Source organism: Ammodytes marinus (assembly GCF_949987685.1).
Source record: "Ammodytes marinus genome assembly, chromosome: 5".
Taxonomy (NCBI): Eukaryota; Metazoa; Chordata; class Actinopteri; order Uranoscopiformes; family Ammodytidae; genus Ammodytes; species Ammodytes marinus.
The window spans coordinates 7840123-7864056 of record NC_137234.1 but is presented as its reverse complement, the minus strand read 5'-3'; the positions used below and the strand labels follow the sequence as shown (position 1 = coordinate 7864056).

Below are 23934 nucleotides of genomic sequence, written 5' to 3'. Positions count from 1 at the left end.
ACTAAATGGTGCGTGAATGTCAGTAATCAGTAATGGGTACAGTGTCTGTGTGAGTGAAGAGTGTAATGTATGTGCAAAGCAGCACTAACTTAACTTAACTAAACTAAACTAAACCAAACCAAACCAAACCAAACCAAACCAAACCAAACCAAACCAAACCAAACCATACATCAAGGAAGGGAGATCCAAGTGGCTGATTCCTGCAGCTTATATAGCTGAGGAGATCAGCCAGCATGGGTGTTTGTAATTAGCAATCAGCTCCTGGAAGCCTGCCAATCAGGAGGTGCCAGGAGCAGTCACAACCTTCACATGTAAGGGCCCACTCACACTATAGGGCCGTTTGCCTGTTCCGTGCTGCAGGAAGATTCAGCACGATTCTCCCCTCCCCACTCCCCCCGCTGGCCCGTGGTCACACTGCTCGTGGCCTGGGCACGATTGCACCTTGCCTACGTCACCGTGCGCGTTTAGGATAAGAGCGTAGTCTAATTGTAGGCTATACGACTGTGAATATTTTCATCCGGCCAAATTTGCATCAAATATTATACTTCCACATTAGAGCAACGAGAATTCTTAAAATATTGTTTTTTTTTTATGTAGCCTTGACGTAATAGGTCGCGGTGGACAGTCTCATATTTGTGCAGCACGCTGTTTATTATTAATATAACGGCCCGTCATCAGACCACACGTACCGGATGGTTTTATACACATCGATCGCTCTATCAAGTAATCCAAGTCAGAACTTTTTATATGGGCAGAGATCGTTATTTTAAGTCTTTAAAATAACGATAGCTACTGTTTCCTTATCACCGGGCTGCGGAGTCCCGCTGTGTGTTGTGTTGGGGCTTAAGACATATAAGGGAATCAAGAACACGTGTCCTACTATCCCACGGTGAACAGGTAAAAGTGCACAGGCACAAACAAACACATAGACAAGACATTTCCTAACACTACAAATAGACAAGATAATTTGTGCAAAAAAGCAGTCAATAATGGCAGCAAAAAGTTCTGAAGGATGTATGATTGATTCAGTAGGGTATCTAGCTATGTTTTATCCAGCCGAAACTAATTCATTGAAATCCAATAGACTGGCAAAAAGTAATGCCTTATGAATGTCCGCGTGTTTTAGAGGAACGGTTGAATTTATCTTATGGTATTTTTGTCAAGGCTTATTTTGCTGTTGAACTGTTGTGTTGTGGACAAGAAAATTGTGTGCACTGAACTGTATGAATCTCTCATAGAAATTAGTTTAGGAGTAATTATAAAATTGCAATACTTAATTATTCATATACAAATATAAATGTAGATACATGTGAAATTAACACCATAACATACATGCTTTAGCTTAAGATGTACAGTATAGTGCAGTAAGATCAGATATAGTAACCCATGGGAAAACAAATAAGATTCCATCTATCCTTTTGAGGCACTCCGACAAAATCTAATTGCCATTTCGATGTTCAGCCAGATGTCTGCATTCACTAATTCAAGTATTTGTCTGTATTCTAATGTCCTCTATTCTCTATAGTAGTTGCAGCAGTAGTTGTAGATCTACAGTTACTGCAACACACTGTTCCACATTATACATTATACCTTTTGCTCATGGCCCTGTCCAACCCCCTTGAAAATTGCCTTAATTTGCTGCCCGCCATCCACCAGATAATGCACACTAAAGTCATTACATAGAGTATTCCATTGTGGCTTCTAAAAGGGTTAAGCAAATTCAACTTCTGGTGCCATAATATATGGATGGCAATCAGTCATATCTTTCTTTAGCGCCAGTACCCTGATTCCCAGCCAGTGTCTGTAAGATATATCTTGCAGCTTAAAGGAACAAAGACATACTGTACACATCTTGCGGTTGAAATTTAAATCTTCCAGCACAAAATGTATTTAAATAATGCAGAGACAGTGCCAGGCTGTCATAAGACATAGTCCAGGGGAAAATGGATGGACATGAGTCAATTTCTAAAAATGTGATCAATATGGTTTGCGAAAACCAAAAAATAAACAATTCAGGACGTATAAATGTTAAGTCAAGACACTGCACGCACAAACATTGAGTAAGCTGTACCCCAAAGCTGGTATGTTAAAACGTTGGTCGCTAATATGTTGTAAAAATGGAATAAAGATTTGAACTCTTGTATTTTTCAACGTCCAGATTTTGGGTTTTAAAAAGAGATGCAAATGTGTGCATAATTAGTTAGATCTTGCCAACTCTGCAAATATATTCAAACATATCTTTAGACAATTCAGTACAACATATACTTGCTTTAATGTCAGTCATCAACTGGCAAAGTGTCATGATGATATCTATACGTTTTTATATCCTGAAGCTTTCCAGCAGGTAATTGACCAGGTTGTCCACCCAGGTTGTGATCCTTGAAGATCCTAGATATCATTTCTGGTTTTACAACATTCCATCTCTGCCAAACCACATTGCCCCCTGGCAGTGGCGGACTCAGACTGTTTGAAGGGCAGGGGCGAAAAAATAAAAAGGGCACCATGTGGACACACAGTGGCATTTGTAACTCGATGGAGTTTTGTTCCCCCAGAGGAGCCTTAAAGGCAGCGCTGCCTGGAAGGCCCCGTTCAGGGCACCTGTTACATCTCCATGTAGCACTTACTTGTGGCACTTTGTAGTTTGGTTTATTTGCAGCTATAGTACTTACAAGATTCTTGTTGTTCTGAGTTTGTACCCTCATTGTTGAATGCACTTAATGGAAGTTGCTTTGGATAAAAGCGTCAGCTAAATAGAATGTAATGTAACGAAACACCAAACACTGTGTTTGTAGATGATGAAAAAAAAACTGTTGGGCTCATACAATTAAACGGGTGGTCTGGGGGTCCCCCCCATAAAAAAATTTGCTTCAAAGACACTGTTTCCCCTAATTCTAGCGACTTTATAAACACTAAAATGAGTTGTTCACATCATTGTACACTTTCACATTTTAGCCTAAGAAGGGAGGATGCCTTGCTGCTTTCATCTTCACTAACATTTAAGTAAATTAGACTGGAGAAAAATCAATGTGCCACTACCATACAGTCTTTGACCGCTGACAGCCAGCTACGGAAATATTGAAGGAAGTTTTCCTTCATGTTGAGGTGATAGCTGACTATTATCGTCTCTCTTGCATGAAATGACCTACACTTGAATGAGGACCGGATCTTGACATTCAAAAGATGTATATACATTTTAAATGGATTATGCAAACTGAAAATATTAAGTTTTTCTAACTTGGCATCTAATTGCGCTTTTCCACTATGGGTATGGACATACTCTTAATCCGCTTTTTGCTTTGTTATCCAGTAGATATTTAAATACCACTCGATGTAGCTGTTTGTCATAGCGACGCCACATGAAAGCAACGCCTCTATGGCATTCCCCGTTCATCGGCTACCAAAGAGAGGAACGTCAGCACCTCATTAGAGTACCGCGACATATCTTTTCGGTTTGCCGTATTCTTGCTCCAGAGGGCTCATCATCTAGCCCTGATATCTTGAACGATAGAGGGTCTGGCCACGATCAATAGTAATTTCCAACTCAAGGGGCGGCTCCTACTTGTGCATTTCAAATGCCACTGCACACAGTTGGATAGCACTACTACCAATCAGAGCGATGCACAAGGTGACGTAAGCCCCGTTCGTTTAGCGAACAGCTGTTAAACTGTTAAATTAAACGTTTGCCATTGTCGGTCGGCAAAACAGAACATTCCACTTACTTGCTAATGAAAGATTTGAGTGCCGTCTTCCAAATCGTTAAGGGTCGAGGCCAAAGCAGTCTCAAACTCACACAACATATCCGCAGCCATCTTTGATGTTTACTATCACGGCTTCGACGTCGCATGCACGTCACTGTCGTCATCCGGTTACGTCCTCCCCAGAGTACCATATAAAGGGCTCTGGCGCGCCCATATTAGATAAAACCAATTGAAACGTGAGCCCAGATTTCTGGTCTTCTTGATAAAGCTTCAACGGAGCGTGTCCAGACCAACAGGCACAGCAAATTTAATTTGCCAGCGCCTAGTGGCAGGTCTGGGAATGCCAGGCTACTCATCATCATCATTTAGGCCTATTGTATGGAGGCGCAACCTAGGGCACTCAATAATTTTTGATCACATGTAAAGGGCAGCCAATAAGGCACTTTCTCTCTAGAAGTACTAGAAGGGCACCAGACGGGCAGAAGGGGACTATAAGGGCACTCATTAAGGCACATCATCGAATTTTCTTGTTCTAGAGGGCACATCATCATCATTTATTGTATGAAGGGGCATCCTAGAGGGCACCCAATCATGTTTTGCACGTGAAAAGGGCAGCAAATAAGGCATTTCCTCTTGTTTACACCACTCTTGAGGGCACTTTAGCGTGCTTTTTCAACCATTGAGCCACGAGTCCACCACTGCCCCCTGGGTAAATTGCTTGGAATGTCACTCAAAGGCAGGGAACTATTTAAAGTATTTACAGATTTATTGTTTAAATTGCAACTTTCACAGCACTTGTATTGTCTCATTCCACTAAGACACATATCGAGTGGCCATACCTGCTCTGTAAAATTACATGTTTTTTTTTGTTTGTTTTTTTATTTTTACGTGATGCAGTAAAGGACAAGACAGGTGAAAGACATAACATGTTTTCACTTGCCATTTAGGTAAACATGTCACAATTGACCACACTTACCCAAAGGCCGAAGCTATAATAAGGTTGCGGGCCTTGGGGGTGAAAAGGACAGCTGTGACTGACACCTGTCTTGTGTGTTTTTCCCACAGTACAGTTTGCCTGATCCTCCTGTTCTCCCAGTATCTCAGCAAAGTCGACGTTCCAATGATAACTTACAAAGATAAGAAGTGGAAGGTGTTCCAGTATCCACTCTTCAAGCTTTTCTCTGTGAGTTGCAACACTCATACTTTCAGCTTTTTTGTATGTAAAAAATGGGGCGACTGTGGCTCAGGTGGTAGAGCAGGTCGGCCAATGATCGAAGGGTTGGCGGTTCGATTCCCGCCCTGCCACCTGTGTCATGGTTGTTGTGTCCTGTGAATGTTGATAGTTAGCCTTCTATCGGTGTATGAATGTGTGTGAGAATGGTAACGTGTAAATGGGAACAGGTCTCCCTTGCAAAAGAATCTCCGGTTTCAATGGGATTTACCTGTAGAAATGTGCAGTCTATAAACATATTGTTACAGTGCAAATGTCTTTAAAGAAAAAAAAATCATACAGTATCAAGCCAAAGTCTGCCAGTCAGTCTGGTTTGCTAGATAATATTTCTTTATTTAAAGGTGCACTATGTAACTTTGGATGTGTCAGAGAAGTGAACACATTCTAATACATTTTCTGATGACTGGATAAACAAACTTTCCTCACCGGAAAATATGTGATCCCTGGAACACGGTTTGAGGTTAGCTAGGTAAGCTCCCTGAAAAGTTATTGTTTCACTGTTGTTGTTTTCAGCAGCAGGGCCCCACAGTTTGGTTTACAAACATATTTGAGTCTGACGTGTGGTTCCAGGTTCCTCGAAATAATGTAGTTTAGATTTATGATTGAATAATTAAATAATAAGAATTACATGTAGAGAAAATATGTTTTGTAAACCGGAAGGCAGTGGTGAAGTGGGTAGGGCGGTTGTCCACTGGACTGCAGGGTCGGAGGTTCGATCCCCCGCCTACCCGCCACATGTCGAAGTGTCCCTAGGCAAGACACTGAATCCCAAATTCTCCCCAAAGTTCAGAGAGCGCCTTGCATGGCAGCTACTGCCATCGGTGTATGATCGTGTGTATGAATGGGTGAATGTGGTAAGAAATTTAAAAATGTAGTCGTACACATTGTAAAAGAAAACATGTAAAAGTAAGTGGGCTGGATGGATGGTAAGTGTTATGACCTCCATTCCTGAAGCCTCTGTGCATATATTTTCTGCTTTCATCTTACATACCGGTAAAAGGAATGTGTCCAGAGACTGTAAAGTCACAGATGAGTCACAGAATCAGCAGGAACTTGTTTTAAAGGACATAAGTTCAAAGAAATTATGTTTGTTTGGCCTTTCACCATAGGTAACTAACTACCTTCTGACAGGAAAATCTGTGTCAGTAGGAAGAACTGACAACCTGGTAGCAAGACAGTTTACACTATATAATAATTGTCTTGTGAATCTTGCAAAATTATTTAAGTTTTTCACTTTCCATGAAAAAAATATTTATGTGGCTGGGGAAACAGCATTCTTTTTTCCAGTATGCACTTTGAGAATAAAGTCATAATGTCAGGAACAATTTTGATTGATTGATTGATTGATTGATTGATTGATTGATTGATTGATTGATTGATTGATTGATTAAATTAATTTCAGACATATCAAAATTACAAAACAAAATGAAAAGCATATAAATACAAAAAATTATGTTCAAATTATTTCACAAAAATAAACAAATTACATATTGAATTGTTATGCATGAAAAGGAGTAGGAAGAAGTATAAACTTATTTAATCCTACCATTTTTCCACAGCTCAATAATTCATATTTATTATATTAGCTTTCATGCCATGAATAAAGACGAAATGTTGAGAATAAAAGTTGACCTTCTGGTGTCAATAACTCATAAGTACTCAATAAAACATTTAGTCCTTTTTTTTTTATAAAAAAATAAAAAAATAAACTACTTCCTCCTCCTATTTTCTCTCATATCAAACAATCAAAACAGTTTTATTTGTATAGCCCAATATCACAAATAGACCTCAGTGGGCTTTACATTCCATACAGCAGTGGTTGTCAATTATTTTCTGTCATGCCCCCCCTAGGGGACAGAATTTTTCTTCAGGAATCTCAGGACAGAGAAACAAGAGCAAATGATTAACTGAGGTTTGCATTTCACTCAAAACATTTTTAAACTGTAAACATAGTTAAGGTGGTGTTTTTTATTATTATAGGCCAATATGCCTTCTGTGATGTGATAACCAATAATTCATTAATGTTATTATTAGTCTATTGCTTGATTTATTTTTAAATAGCCTACAGAGACACTTGGAGACACATGTGGACATTTATTTACAGCAAATCGCGGCCTTTAGCGCAGATATGACCATACACAAGCACACATCGCGCTTGCTAGCACTTGGTCAGTTGGAAATCAAGGCAGCCCGCGCCCCCCCCTGACAACTCACGGCCCACTATTTGAGAAGCACTGCCATACAGTATGACACCCTGTGCCCTTAGACCATTAGCTTTCTCACTCCTATGGCCCTTATACTCTTCTGTAGACTTTAGCAAACACGACCTCAGTCAAAATCTTTTGTGGGATGACGCAAGATCCATATTGCATGTCAGGTAGCGATTGACTGCGGTGATGAACCAACTTTGTTCTTCAAAGTTTATTTATCAAAGGAAGGGTTTTTTTCGTCCATGAAACATGCTCTTTTTAACATCCACATTCATGCAGTTCATTCAAACCTTGTGTGTGAGCCGACAAAGAACAGCTACAATCTTGTACTGGTAACTGTCAGTCATAAGGAGATGCATATGCTGCTTTGTCATGGGTATGTTAACAATTTGCCCACTGCAGCAAGCAACATGCCCGTTTATAGAGCCTAGGCTGTGAATGTCGATAGTTAGCCTGATATCGGTGTGTGAATGTGAGTGTGAATGGTAACGTGGGAAAGGAAAACAGGTCTCCCTTGTAAAAGAGTCTTCGGTCTCAATGGGATTTACCTGTATAAATAAAGGTTAAAAAAAATTAACACTGGCATTTTTTTTCCAGCGCACACACAGTACGGACAGGTAGCGGATCGTCAGGAGATGTTCACTGATTTCTCCACTTTTAATGTAGATTGACGTTTTTTTTTCAACCATAACATAAAGATTATATATGACTTGCTAGCCAAAATAAACAAGTGTCAGCAGTAGAAGTTGGACTTCACAACCACGCTTTGAAGTTCTTGATTGTGAATTATGAAATCACTGTTCAGTGTTTAAACGTGACAGTGCATAATGCAGACAGTATGCCAAGGAAATGTCTTAAACATAAGACATAAAGGTTTGAATGCATGCAGAAGTTAGTACAGCTTCAGGGTTCAGTCTTTGGAAATTACTTACATATTGTAAAAGCCTTGACAAATTAGCATTAAGGAATGAAGCCAGGGGATAGCTCAGAATGATCCATTGTATGAGGTTAGCCAAAACACCAAACAATACACACAATGTCCTTCCAAAACTACTTGTAATCATCAAACGTGATTTGTTAGTAAAATTGGTTTCTTTTTCATTCATTCTTTGACCCGTGAAGGTATCAAGATGTCAACATCAAAGGCACGAGCCAAGAATCATAGAGCAAAGTTTCTGGCAGGTTTAACTGCCCTTGAGTTTAGGATAAAAGCAAACTCCCACTAATCCCAGGGTATATGCAATCAGAGGTGCACAGCTGCGCCCAGGGCGTGCTGCAGGAAAACCAATTTTTTTAATATATTTATTCCAAGTGAAAAACAGTGCCGAGATCCCGACCCTCCTGTGGGTCCGGGGGTATGACCCCCCGGGAGTTTTTTTTTACCTTTTTAAAGTGAAATGCTTGAATCTGGTGCACTTTGAGAGGAAAATTAAGAGGCTAAATCTGAGGAATTTTGTGTGAACAAATAATTTGGAGACGCTGGGTCGGATGAATTAGAAGCTATTGAAGAAAGACACATGGATTTTCCATAAAAATATTAATTTAAAATAAAATATTATGCAGGGTCCTCTGGGTTGGGCTTGGTGCTCTTTTTCTTCAACAAGCCATATTTCTCTGTAATATAGTGAATGTATTTAAATGCAGTGAGAGGAACGAAGCAGAAGAACTCTTGTCCAGCTATCTTTATTTCCACAGACAAGGCTGAAATAGGCTATAGACTATACACAGTGCATGGGCAACTGAAGGCAGCCCCATTTCCAAATGTTTTTAAATAAACTCAATACACACTGTGCTAGGACGTGAACGTGACGTGATCAGTTAACCTCAGATCATCTCCCAGATGATCTGATTCAATTATTAGGCTATTAACTATTCTAGACCGAAACATTGCATTCCTTTTTTGTATGATTGATAACTTAACATTTGCTTAATATGATGTTAATATCAAAAACACAAACAAAAAAAACTAAAACTAAAAAGAATTCACATATTATAATAATCCACGCCCCCCTGCCATAACTCCGCACATAGTGCACCTTTAAGATATAATGGTTTTTCATTGGCTTTTCATGAAAATATACTAACTGGCTGGTAATGTTGTATGATTTGTATGATGATACGTATTTAAGCTAGTATTACATTTTACCCAATAGCTTCAAGCTTCAAAGAATCCAGTGAATATTGCTCAACCGGCCTTAAGGAGTTGATTAATTAGTATTTCACTGAAGTATTGTGTACATCAATTCATCTGGCTGAAACACTTTTTATCTGAAAACACATTCTAGGCGTTGTTCGGGATGTGTGGCGCCTGGCTGATCTGCTTCCTACTGACAGCCTTTGACGTATTTCCATCAAAGTCCAGTGAGTACGGCTTCTCTGCGCGGACAGACATCAGCCTGGATGCTGTGGTCAACTCTCCCTGGTTCCATGTGCCTTACCCAGGTATGTGTACAAAAAATAACACTTTAAAAGGTGGAGTCAGTGATTCTGGAGAACGCTTGTTGTCAAAATCACCTTTTGTCAAAAACTGAAAGCTTTTTACACATTTCTCCAAGATCTGCTACCTGTCCGTGTTGTGTATGCACAAAATAAATACCAGAATTGATACACAGCCTAGGCTCTGTAAACTGGTATGTAAACAAAGGGGCCCACCGTAGCTAGCAACATGCCCGTATTAACACTGGATTTGTTTTTCAGAGCATACGCAGTACGGACAGGTAGCGGATCGGGAGGAGATAATCACTGATTTTGACAAAAAAAGAGAAAGTGAAGACAAGCATTCTCCAGAATCGCTGACTCCACCTTTAACATTTGACCCTGGATACTGAAGTGGTCAAACTTGGTCACTAGTCCTCACAGATACATTTCACAAAGCGTGATTTTAGAAGCTAAAACACAATGGTATTATGGATGATTAGTTACATATTTATATCTCTCTTTTAAATGGATATATCTTTTTAGGAGTCATTTTACAGTGACTAACCTGGGTGCTCCCTTTGGTCTTGAACTGATGGGGGGGTGGGGGGGACTCAGTTATTGCTGTAATAAAAGTCAGAATCCTAATCGTCAAAAGTCCAGGTTTTAAGATTTATGTAAGTACATCTGTGGACATAGAGTTCGGGAACGGGTTAGTTTGATATCTGCTTTTTTTCATATCTGCAACTAGTCAGTTTTACAAGTTTTTGATTATTTAGTATGTGCACCTGCTGTTTGCAGATGGTGCATTCACTCAGACTGTGAAATCCACTTTTGATCTATCTCTCATAACAGGAACTTTGCCATGGATACTACAGCAACAACCAATAAAACTGGTTTCACTCTCTTATCCAAACACAAACCCAAACCTCTTCTTCCATGTGTAACACAGCTGATGAGACAGTAATCATGCAGGCATTCATAATCATTTTAAAATATGCTTATTTAGGATCCATGCAATCGGTGTATGACTTTGATTGATGAGGCCAACATTTTGAAGCACTTTGAATCTTTGTAGCAAAAAAAAATAGATAAAATACATTCCATTTATCCATTAAGGAGGTCTAGGGAAACTGAGCAGCAATTTGGAATAAGGCAAAACTGAAGCATCTGCATGACAGTAATGAAATTTACATTTTTTGCAGTATGACTAATCACACATTTTTGTCTCCCTGCAGAAGTTGTATTTTAGACAAGGTTTTATGAATATGAAGCTGTGTAAATGCATTTTGAATCTTATACTCTTATACTTATACTTACATTAGACTACGATTAAAGGAATAGTTCAAACATTTTCAATTTTTAGCTTTTTGCCTCACTCTCCGGCTCAAGAAAAGGTGACAGAAACCGTTCCTGTAACTGTGCATGCATTTTTGATAGAGATGAGCAAAGATCGCTTATCCAGGGGCGCCCTTAGCTCAGTTGGTAGGGCGTCCCCCACCCCCCCCCCCCGGGCCGGGCCCAGCAGCAGACCCGGGTTTCGATTCCCACCCGCGGTCGTTCTCTGCATGTCACTCCCCTGCATGTCACTCCCCTCTCTGCCCCATTTCACCTCTGTCTCTTCAAAACTATCAATAAAGCATGAAAAATGCCAAAAAATATCTTTAAAAAAAAAGAGAGATCGCTTATCCAGGTTAGCTTACCCCCAACACTGTTAGTCAAGGGGACATTTTACAACACCATTAAATGCTCCTGTCTGGTTGTTGGGACTTGTTTATTTGCAACGTTATTTTGAACTCTATATTTGTTTCCTTCCAGTATGTATTTCATTTTTAAATGACATAACGTGTAAAATATAGAATGCCACATAATTTTCTTGACTTTAGTGTGAGTTAAAAAGGTAATGATGAACTTTTCTTTTAAATATTTGCAGCAAAGTGCCAAGGGATGGAGACAACCCATGCCAGCTGGGTTTCAGCTAAAATACATAGTTAAACTTTGTTGCTAAAATTATACCATATGGGGCTCTGGCAGGAATCAATCACACAAACACACGGACAAGTTCCTTCAGCGGCTCCTGATTCCATTTAAATTCCATTAGATTTTTTTCTAAACTAAATTTTTTTTCTTCAGTATTGTATTTCATCTTGAATCTATTGTTTTTTTTTATTTAAATTCCTTCTGAAAGTCATTCTAATTTTGAACAGAAACCCAGTCAGTTTTCACCTTTAAAGTTGTATGTTTGTACAGTAGTTACAGTAGTATACATACTGTACTAAAAAGTATGCCCTCTGCTCTCTACCCATAGGTCAATGGGGCATGCCCACAGTGAGTGTCTCTTCAGTGTTGGGTATGATGGCAGGTGTCTTGGCATCAACCATGGAATCGATCGGTGACTACTACGCGTGTGCCCGTCTGTCTGGCGCCCCTCCCCCGCCCACTCACGCCATAAACAGAGGTATCGCCGTGGAGGGAATCGGCTGTATCCTCGCCGGTCTGTGGGGAACTGGAAACGGCACCACGTCATACAGCCAAAATATCGCTGCACTTGGCATCACCAAGGTATTACATTACATTACATGCCATTTAGTAGATGCATTCGTCCAAAGCGACTTACAACTGGAGCACACATTCCTACACCGATAGCAGCAGCTACCACGCAGGGTGTAAAATCACAATATTTAGGGTTCAATGTCTTGCCCAGGGTCACTTAGACATGTGGCGGGGAGCTGGGGAATCGAGCCACCGACCCTGCAGTTGCTGGTCGACCACACTAACCACTGAGCTACATTCCCCTCGTCATGATAGTTAACCCTTAGTTTTTTATGCTAAAAGATTAATTTCTGCAGCAATTTAACTTGGAGTCAGCAAATCTGGATAATGTTTGTTGTCAAAATCGGTGAAACTCGTCACAATCCCGCTACCTGTCGGTGCTGTGTGTGCGTTGAAAAAAAGTCTGGTGTTAATACACAGCCTAGGCTCTGTAAGCGGGCATGTCGCTATCTACGGTTCCCCCCTTTGTTATCATAACCTTGCCAGTTTACAGAGCGTAGGCTGTGTATTTACTCTGAAATATTTTTAGAAAAAGAAAAAAAATCTGAAAACACACAGTACGGACAATATTCACTGATTTTGACAAAAAGTGATTTTGACAACAAGCAAGCTCCAGAATCGCTGACTGGACCTTTAAATGCTGCAGTATGTTATCATTTGGCCACTTGAGGGCATAACAACTCAAAGGCTCTTATCATTGGGTGCCTTGCTTACATGTGTTAGAAATCAATTGCAGATCATGATGTGATGATTGGTCCAATATTCACTCTAATTTTAGCTCTGTTTTGTATCCACCATGCAAAATATCTCCCTCTCTCTGGCTGCTAGATAATTGTCAGTGGGTGGCATTGTCTGCAATTTGATACTAGCCATGTAGAGAATAGTGGGTTTAATCAGATCTTGTTTGCTTAACACACCTGGCACCTAGAAATGGGAGTGAACCATTAAGTAAATGTTACGTAAATCTCAAATAATGACTTCCAAAGAATCTTGGAAAAACTGTATAGTAAGTGATTTAGAGATAACTTTCTGTGGGTTTTCCCCCTACAAATGACAATTGAGTCATTGTCAATAGGACAAGGGTTAGTATATGGTTAAGAGTGTGAGATATCTTTATTTTCTGGAGCCTTTACCATCTGTTAGTATACCATTTGAATTTCCATTAACTTCGGCATTCATCTGGTGGTAGTAAATAAGAATGATGTCAAGGCAGGAGCCAAGAAATACAGGGACCAGAGTTTAACGACGATGTTTTGCAACTCTTTGCTCACGCTAATCCCTGTACAAATGCGATCACAAGTGCCCGCTCAAATTCAATGCAGGTTCAAAAATTCAACACAGCTGATATACTGTGATACAGTGACTAAATTCATTGTTCATAGTTAAATTAGATTAGACTATTTGGCAAATAGAATTTAGAAGATTGAGCTGCAAGCAACAGACAGTTTAAATTATTGCTGCAAACAAAACCTTGTGCTATCAGTTAATAATAATTAACAATTATTGTTATGTAATTATGTTAAGTTAATACAAATGTATGGGGTGCTCGTGGTGTAGTGGTCAAAGTGCCCCCCTCCCATAGAGGCTCAGTCCTCAGTAGCAGCAGACCACGTGTTAGAATCCGGCCCTGGGTCGTTCTCTGCATGTGATTCCCCTCTCTGCCCCATTTCATCTCTGTCACTACATAACTGTCTATGAAAGCGTTTAAACCACACACCCCCCCCCCCCCCCACAAACATAAAAGTTAATCCAAATGTCACAATCCAAATGTTCACACCGTATCTTTAACAGTGTAAACAGCCTTTCTGATGAGCCTTTCTTTTTTCACATACATTCAACCCTTTGACAGACACATCCTGTTAGAATGCCAGAAGCAGTTTACTGTATCTTGACAGCGTGTCCCTTCCGGCCTGTCAGTGGAGGCGTTTTAGGTTTAGCTTTGTCATTCTTAACTGCCCATTCTTAACTGCCCCCCCCCCTCCCCCTCCCGGGAACCCTCCCACCCCCCTCCCCTGCTGCTGTCTTTAGTTCCAGTACATTACAATGAAAACACAAGTGGCCTTTTTTTAACTTAATCTTCAAGGGCCCACTGAGAGGCACACAAACGTCACAGCAGGCTACGTGAGCTTTTGATCCCATCACTTCCCTGTGCACTTTGAAGATTATGTGATAAGGGCTTGTAAATGATTAGATGAAAAAGTATGTTTAATGTTAAGGAAGTAGATAGCTTACCCATTTTATGGGAATAGGTAAAAATGTATTTGTCACAATGTTAAAGGTGCGACGGGGAAGTTTGAAATATTTCTGAAGCAGTCTAACTTTTCCAATGATGATCATAAATTACATGTAGCAGCAAACGAGACCATAAGTGCAGAGAATTATATATTTATAAAGTTTTTCTAAAAGCCATTGTCCCTGGGTACACTCACCCAGGATAAACAGCTGGCGTAGTAAAAACACTACCTGCTTTTGTCCAAAAGCGGTGCAAGAATTAACACAAACTGAAAGCTCCTCATATAGCACCCTTAAAGCCTGTTCATTCCAGACTTTACCCACAGTCACACACTGTGAGGTCATATTCGTGACATACTTTATACGGCAGTACTTTTCTACATGTGATGGACATGGTTACTTATTTCTGAGTGCCAAGGGGAGAGCAGAATTAGCGACTTGTAGAATGCATGAATTTTGATTTATGGGTAATTGAAACACATGGTGTCAAACATAAACCATGTGGGACTCATCCAGGCATTTTTTAAGTTCTAAGAATAAAATAAAAAAAGCCATTCAGGGTAATGTGCTTCACATAAAATGTCAGCAAAAACACATGCGAAATAATGTGAAATAATACCCACATGCACTGGCTTCGGTTTAAGGATGATATAACTAGGATAAGTGGAATATTTTTCAGTACAGAATGGGAGGTTAGTTTAGTTCACAGCGTCTGCATTGCAATACATACACATAGACTCACATCGGTATAACATATAATTTTTTTTCTACGTTTATTTATACAGATAAATCCCATTGAGACAGGAGACTCTTTTTCAAGGGAGAACTGTTCCCATTCCCACATTATCATTCACACACATTCATACACCGAAAGCAATGTGGGGTTCAGTGTCTCTTTGCCCAGGGACACTTAGACTTGTGGCAGGGAGACGGGGGATCGAACCACCAACCCTGGAGTTGAGTGGACAGCCGCCCTAACCACTTCGCCACAGCCGCCCCATTTACATTCTAAGGAAAAAAAAATGTTTCAATGCATAGCTTTTCTGTTAGAAATTGTGTGTTACCATACGCTTTATGCTGTTATTTAAAAGCCTAGAGAAGTGAAGAGAGCAACATCTGAGACACAAATAAACACAACAGTAGTACAAGGACACAGTGCAGATACAAGTGTAGAGATAAGGGGCACCATATAAAGTAAATTTAGAATGCAACATAAAATCAAAATTAAATGGAGATGAGATAGAATACTGTATGTGTACTGTAATACTGTATATAACAATTAGAATAACTGTAGTGAAATGATGTACATCTAATAGAATACTGCTAAAGATAATAAAAATCCTTCCTTTGAGGTCTCATTTGAAACTTCTAGATGCTTTCTTTATAGGTTTTTCCAAGCACAAAAAAATATATTAAAAATAAAGCTGGCATGACAAACAATATTGATTGACCCATGTATACACATTGAGTTAACAAGTCCCTGTGCTCATGTTATCCTATAGGTTGGCAGCAGACTGGTCATCCAAACGACTGGCATTTTGATGATCGTCTTGGGGATTTTTGGAAAATTTGGAGCAGTTTTTATCACCATTCCCGACCCGGTCATAGGGGGAATGTTCCTCGTAATGTTTGGAATGATCGCAGCAGTGGGGATATCTAACCTACAGGTACACACATTTTATTATTTTTTGAATATTTTATTTCGTGGACATTTTTATCCAAAGTACCTGATGCGTGGAGTAATGAGACACCCTCTATAGTGGTAACGTTAAGACCATGGAACACATAACATTGAAAAAGTTGTCCACGCATTCATCTCATTACAACTGGACTATTACAATTCCCTGTATAAGTCAAAAGTCTACTGCCTGCCTCCAGTTTGTCCAGAACTCGGCCGCCAGACATTTATTAACAAGGGTTAGAGTAAGGCTATTAGGCTATTCCAAGAGACAAGACCTTATAATTCCCAGCCTAGCAAAACTACACTGGATACCTGCTAAATACATAATTGATTGTAAACTTTGAAACCCCTTTTAATGGCCTTGCACTAACAAAAATCGCAGAACTCATTATTTGGGCCTAGCCCCTCAGGTAGGACCTTATTAACTGTTCGCTTGGCACGCCTCACTTATATTACAAAATGTGACCGGACTTGTTCTGTTAAAGACCCACAGCTGTGGAATTCCCTAAGCATATCGAGTTTATAAACCCAGTGTATTCCTTTAAATCCATCCACAAAACCGATTTATAAAGGAATGCTTTATTATAGTAAATCTGTGATAATCCAAATAGCTTGCTTTTTCATGTCGCAGTCGTCCACTGATTGCAGACAAGCGAATAAAAATAAACAGAAAAACAAATCTGTTAAATTAATCAAAAAAATAAAATAAAAAATACATTTCTGAACCGACTTGTAACTATTGAGATAAAATCGTTGAGTATTTAGCTGTCGCAAAAGGAACAAATCTACACCTGATTAGATACCTAGTCCAATCCCATTTGCTCTCTCTGCAAGCGTATTAAGCGTGGCAGTGACTGGTCATCTAGAGGTCGAGTTCAAGTTGCGTCCACGAATGCTTTCTTAGGTTGGTGATACACTCTTAGTCAGCAGTGTAACTGGGCAACTGTCTAAACAACAGATGAACAAGTTGAGCAAGGGTCACCCACAATCCTTTTCCTGACACTTGACACTTTAATGTGATTACACCAATAGTGTCAGGGTCTTAAGCAGGGTCTTAAGGTATGAACACACTGCACTCTGCGGCATGGCGGTTGGCCGCGCAGATCGCAGGTTCCGCGCCGCGTGATCATATTGGGTCATATTGTGTCCGCCGCCCGACCAGAGTAGCCTTCTCCTACTCTGGAGCTCTGGGGATATGCTGGCGCTGGTGCTAACCGGTGCTGAGAGCACCAGTCTGCTGTGCTGATGGTGCTTTACCCAAGCTAACTGGTGCTAACTTGGTTCATAAAGCAAAAACTGCTGTGCTCGCTAAGGTGAGAGGAAGAGTGTCCCGAAAATCTACATGGTTTTTTGTGATGTGATTCGTGTCAGGTTGCTCTATAGCAGTTTTTTTAACAAGAAATTAAGACCAGAAAAGTAGAATAATAGGAGATCTTTAAGCAGTCTTAAGCACGGCTGCCCATTAAAACCACCCACAAATATATGTGTTACATTAGTGACATTAGAAGGTAGTATTTTACTGACATTTCCCCTTTGATGTCAGTTTGAGAAATGCCATTATGATGTTAGTAGTTGATATGTCAGTAAAGTCATACTAAGTAATTGTAATCTAGAACACTTTTTGGAAATCGCTTAGTATGCCTTTAAGGTGGACACATTTTGAGGGACAAATTACTGTAAAATGTTACTCAAAAATGTTGAATTCCTTCAATACCATAATCATTGAATAATTGGTATATGAAAGTATTTTTTTAATCAGTAATATTACAACAAATGGTGTCCATATTCCAATACGTAGTTATTTAGTTTACATGATAGATAGATAGATAGATAGATAGATAGATAGATAGATAGATAGATAGATAGATAGATAGATAGATAGATAGATAGATAGATAGATAGATAGATAGATAGATAGATAGATAGATAGATAGATAGATAGATAGATAGATAGATAGATAGATAGATAGATAGATAGATAGATAGGTGCTCCTTCAGAGAAATTCAAAATTCCAGCAGCGGTAGTACAGACAAGACACATAAACAAGCAAGAAAAACACAACCTAAAATGCACCAGTAGACATTGTAAAAAATAACAAAAAACATATGAGTTAAAGTCATAGTCAGGTAAAAACTTCATGAAAGCTGCATTAACAGTATTGGTAGTGCTGTGTAATTGATTGCAATGACAAGGTGCTGAGATTTAGATTTAAATATGGACATACAAGCTAAGTTTTCAATTTATCCTAAAGACTTCTTCCATATTTGTCAACAGTGAATAGCATCAGTGTTAGAATTAAATTGAACAGAAGCTTAAGCAAAAGTCGGACAGGGCTTTGGTTCTTTATTAACTAATGATATACAGTATTGCAATCACTATTTGTAATGGGGCTGTAAAAATATTGCTTCTTTACAATTCAATAAATCAATCATGCCACATATATTGAATACTTCCCACACCTGTGTTAACCTATTGTTAAGTCGATTTCTCTGTCTATGTCTCTGTCACTCTCTCTCGCTGTGTGTGTGTGTGTCTCTCTCTCTTTCTCTCTCTATCTGTGTCTCTTTCTGTGTCTTTCTCTCTCTCTCTCTAGTATGTGGACCTCAACTCGTCCCGTAACCTCCTCATCCTTGGCTTCTCTACCTTCAGCGGTCTTGTTTTACCTTCCTGGTTTCAATCCAATCCTGGTATCATCGACACAGGTGATTTTCAGACAGACATACAAACCCACTCAAACATAACACACACTTAAAATGCACGTGTCCCCCTTGACTCAGTATGCATTCCAATACCCAGACTTCCCTGCTATTTAGTATGACGGATAAATATTAAGGATGTCCCAATACATGTTGTCAGCTACAGCCAAATACCCGGATGCCCTACTACATCCGAGGTCACAACACTGGTAACCCTGTGTAATTTGCACAGAAAATATGAAGATATTTTTATAAGATGGTGATCGAGAATTGTTATATCATTCACTGCATAATACCCACATTGATGCATGTTCACTGGAATACATTATGTGTGTCTATTTCACAGGTACTGTATTTTGACTATTTGTCTTCCTGTACCCGCATCAAATATCACTTGTACTTTAGAATCCTTCAACACCATGCACACCCTGCATGATTTTATCTGGTGATCAGACGTTATCACATCAGTCATGATGCCTAAATAAGATTTATTATGTTCCCCAACAACTGTATTTTGGTTTCCAACCCATACCCGCGGTAGGATGCTTTCATAATGTTAAAAACATTTTTGTTACAATTTTTTAACTTTTTATTTGAAGCCAATGTAAACAGACATTCTTGTTTGTAGATACTGAACCATGGTGGTATACAATATGAATCATAGTAATCAGATAAGAGATATGGCCCCCTTAAAATGAGTGTGCATCCACTATCAGATTATCCTGGAAAAGATGGCAGCGGTTTGCCTCCCTAAACCTGTTAAAGCCAAGATGTTATAAAACCCCACAGGACAAGATGGCACAAACCTTGGTTACCCATGTTCATTAGCCTAGATTTGAAAAGGTGGCGAGCAGAGTCCTTTTTAATTGTCTTACACAAACCTTAAATCTTCATTATTTCTTTTTTTGACAGCTGATGGGGCTTAGTGACTACCCTTATAAACACTGCAGACTCATGAGAAAAAAGGGGCCCACAGAGATTTCATCATGTATGGGTCCCAGAGTCTTGTGCTACGCCTCTGGGCACTGCGCGGGGGAATTAATACACTCTTGATCCCAATACTTTACTCATTCACACGTGACTTCTTGCTTGTTATCACTCGTGGTTTAAGGTTAAGAGTCATATTTGGTATAAGTGTTACAATGCAGAGTGATAGTCCCATTGAGAGTAACTGTTAAGGCAATTCAAACAGGCTTGTTTTGATTATATGACTTGGGGGAACCACTGTTACAACATCTAGGGTGTGTAGATTGATGGTTATCAAAAAAAGTGTAGTTGATTCTTGAAAGGTAATACCACTGACTTTTCTTTCTTCATGAAAAACGCTTTAGACTGTGATTTGTAACCTGTCATTTCTAATGAGTAACACGGTAACACGTTTCCACCATGGTTCAGTCTGGGTATAATCTGGGTTTAGTGGGACATATGGGATTGTTGTGTGTTGTACTGTAAACAATGGCAGAAGTTGTGGGTAAAAAAAACTAAAACCAGTGGATTATGTCTAAGTCGTCTGAGGTGAGAGAGCTGTGAAAACGAGGACAACTAAAAAGAGACTGACAATAAATGTAAATGCGGTCGGGAAGACAGGGAGTTTTCCATTTAGGATACAGAAACATAACACACACATACAAACTCAAGAAACATCAATACAACCAATTCAATTAGACTATGTGAAGCTTTTACAAATGCAATGCTGAATAACCATAGAACCAATCGGAGATCAATTGAATGGCTATCAGCTAATGATTTCCCTGCTTTTGATGATGCATTGATCAGCTGCATCAAAGCATGTTTGTGTGTGTGTATGTGTGTGGCTCCCTCCTATGAAGCGCCATCAATGGAGCAATCCTCAAGATTAAACAGGTCCTCTCTTCGCAGACATTAAAACCTTGATGTCATGAGTCATGTGATGCAAGTGTCTCCCAAGGACATGGACATGAGGGCTTGTCTGGGTCTTTTCTCAGGTCTAGGCTGCTTACCTCCCAATCCTATTGCCTATAGCCCCAATGTCACTGGCTGCAATCTGCACAGGCTCAAGATCAAGCACTCTTGCCCCTCCCTGATAATTCCCTGATAGCTCCCACACAAGAAGAGGCCTGCCCTGTCAGCGCTGTCTTTGTAAACAAACGCACCCCAGACACCTTTTAGATGTACAGTCTGTGGGACTTAACTCAGCGGGTTGATTGAACTTTTGACTTGCTGTCTGTGCGGGCTGGATATGTGTCTTTCTGTGTGTGTGTGCTTGCTTTGTTTCTTTGAAGAAACAGTGGGTTCAAAGTCAAAACCACACCGCATGAAATTCTTAATTCGATTCACCACAACTTTATTAAGACATTTCAATGCCCGGAGGACCTTATGAAAGCAGCGAATCGGACATGTAGACACATATTCAATAGTGCTCTGTGTTCACCCATGTTCTGGTGGTAGCACATGCCCAACGAAAGGCCAACTCTGAAAAATTGGTGTGCAACGGGGGGCAAGTCATTAGAGGTTGCCCCAGAGGAACTTTCATAGTGCTAAATGAACCACTTCCATTGCTTCTTAACTCTGCCCTCAAGGGGAGACCAGCAAAATATATTTTGAAAACTGTTTAAAGTGAGACCTGTGGGATATTCAGAAGGTTACTGAGTGCAAATACCAAAAAGGACACTATAAAAATTCAAGCTGCTGCCTTTGTCGGGGGCTGCTTCAGATATGTGAGATTATGGAATACAACCCAGGAAGTCCAGATTGAGTTAAATCCATGTGTTTGAAGGTTTATCCAAAGCCAAAACATGTAAAGGAACTGGAGCGTTGCATTATCTTCGGTCACGGAAATTGCGTAATAGTAATAATAATCATAATGTTTTATTGGGTTGGGTTTTTTGCAGAAATTCCATTCTCCTTCTCAGAGACAGACATCTTTAAAGCTCAGGACATAAAAAAACTAAATTATCTTACTGGCTTGATATCACGAAAGTTCCTTTAACACGTACAAACATACAGAGAATCTGACCTGCAGATTCTGCAGATATACGTCTGTGTGGGATGTGTTTAAATGTGTAAAGAATACTTTGGCTTATTTGGAAGAGGGGGTGCCTAGACTTGTGCAACGATTTCTGCGTCAGGCAGAGCCAGCAGAAGCTCGCAGATTCCTTCATCTCTCCAGTTTGCAGACATTTTCATCCTCATCATTATTTTATAATGTATATTCTCCTTAAGCATTGGACATTTGTATTATTATGGTCTTGCGCCAGTTGTAGAGTATCGATATGCCCACCCCCCCATTCCATGGACTTAGTAGGACTACTAATGTGTATTATGTATTTTAATCTTGCCCCTGTAAAGCACTTTGATTGGCCTTGTGTCTCAATTGTGCTGTATAAATAAACTTGCCTTGCCTTGCCTAGGGGGCCACCTTGGTTAAGACCACGTAATGTCTGGCTTGTCGCTTAATGAATGCTCCATTTGATCAAATGCTGCATACATTTAAGATGCTTTATTTGTCATTTAATACAAGACTACATTTAAATTTGTATTTTCACGTATCCCTTCTCAAGACACCACACACAGAGGGGGTCCTATTATAGCACCCTTTGAGCATCGCTGGGGTTAAAAGCCATGCTCAACCACCACCACTTCTACATGTTTTGGTTTGGTGCTGGGTAATGAACCAGCCCCTTTCCTATAGGCCATCCTACCACGACTACATTTAGTTAGTTACTATTTACAAGTTCTACAAAAAGTATTTTGCCAGCCAACATACCCCTGATAATAAGGAGGTTTTCTTATTTGGACATGATAAAGGATTCCCAAGGAAAAGCATTTGGCTCATAGGGTTCAAGAGAAAGACAGACAGATAGAGATGGGAGTTGTCAGGCCCAAAAAAACACAGAAAGCACACATGAAATGCGTCCAACAGATGGATCAGAAACAGTATGTGGACTGGCTGTTAACATGTCCAGGGGGATTTATTGGCGGTCCCCAGGTGCTGTTCGTTTTGGATCAAGGCAGCTTGTATTCCTTTTAATTTTTATTAGGTCAAACTTAAAGGTGACCTTTGACCTCCATTTGGAAGAGAAAAGGTCCATCTGTCAATAAGATTTACAGTTATTTCACATGCAACTGAAGGGTAACAAATTACTTTTTATCTAAATTCTCTTCTCCGTTTGAAGGAACGAAAGAGTTGGACCAGGTGATCGTAGTGCTCTTCACCACACACATGTTCATAGGGGGATTCTTCGGGTTTGTTCTCGACAACACGATCCCAGGTGAGGCAAAATACTTGTATCAATTACAATAAATTATCAAACAAAGCACATGTCAGCTACCTGTTCCTTTTATCTTTTTTCGCAGGCACTGAAAAAGAGCGGGGCATCAAAAGTTGGCAGGAGAAGGTGCAAGAAGGAAGCAAAAACACGTGTGACCAGTCCTGCTATGATATCCCTTTCTGCAATGGTGTTTTGAAACGGTTCAGATGTTTCCGATACCTGCCCTTCCTCCCTTCCTACGGGAAAACGCAACAGGGGGCATCCAATTAATGGAGTCTTAACTTGCAAAGTAGAACTGATCCTATTAGCCATCAAAAGCTAAACAGTAGTCTGTTAGCATTAAATAACAAATAATAAGAGGATATGTCATCAACTATTGGCATCTATTGGCATCAAGGACATTACATTGTTTAGATGTGGTGTCAGCAATTCTGGAGAACTCTTGTTGTAAAAATCACTTTTTTGCCAAAATCAGTGCATATCTCCCTTGGTCCACTACCTGTTCATTCTGTCCGTGCCCTGAACAAAAATCCAGTGTTAATACACAGCCTAGAGGCTCTGTAAACGGGCATGTTGTTAGAGCCACGTCGGGCCCCCTTTCTTAACATACAGGTTTACAGAGAACAAGAATTCATAACATTCATACCGCACTGCCACTACAGACTATGAGTAACGTACAACTCTTAAGGAATACAAAATATAGCAATCCATGTTGAATTATGTTTTGTTGAATAATTACTATATAATCTAATCCTTAGATTTTTCTTTAGCACCTACACTGCCTTATGTTGTACTTATATACAGCACAGGGATTTATATGATGACACACACACACACACACATACACTCTTTACATATCACAGGTTTAAAAAGTTTTTTGGACTTTGATCCAAAATACCGCTTATCTTTCTTTGGACAACAGCTAAGTGACTTTCATGCAGAAATAAATGAATCTATGTGCAACAAA

The 23934-nt window shown here is 39.7% G+C and overlaps 1 protein-coding gene across 1 annotated transcript in view; it reads left to right on the top strand.

The window, feature by feature from the left end:
* The window catches only part of LOC307251202 (solute carrier family 23 member 2), a gene marked incomplete at both ends in the record, with an annotated part of 50108 nt that extends 26871 nt beyond the window's left edge, over positions 1-23237 (top strand). Inside the window, 7 exons of the mRNA XM_080028523.1 lie at positions 4764-4881; positions 9425-9581; positions 11863-12116; positions 15842-16006; positions 18615-18723; positions 22872-22967; positions 23053-23237. Of these exons, the coding sequence (XP_079884649.1) occupies positions 4764-4881; positions 9425-9581; positions 11863-12116; positions 15842-16006; positions 18615-18723; positions 22872-22967; positions 23053-23237 (1084 nt within the window). The remainder of the gene's footprint in view (positions 1-4763; positions 4882-9424; positions 9582-11862; positions 12117-15841; positions 16007-18614; positions 18724-22871; positions 22968-23052) is intronic.
* Between the last annotated feature and the right edge of the window lie 697 nt (positions 23238-23934).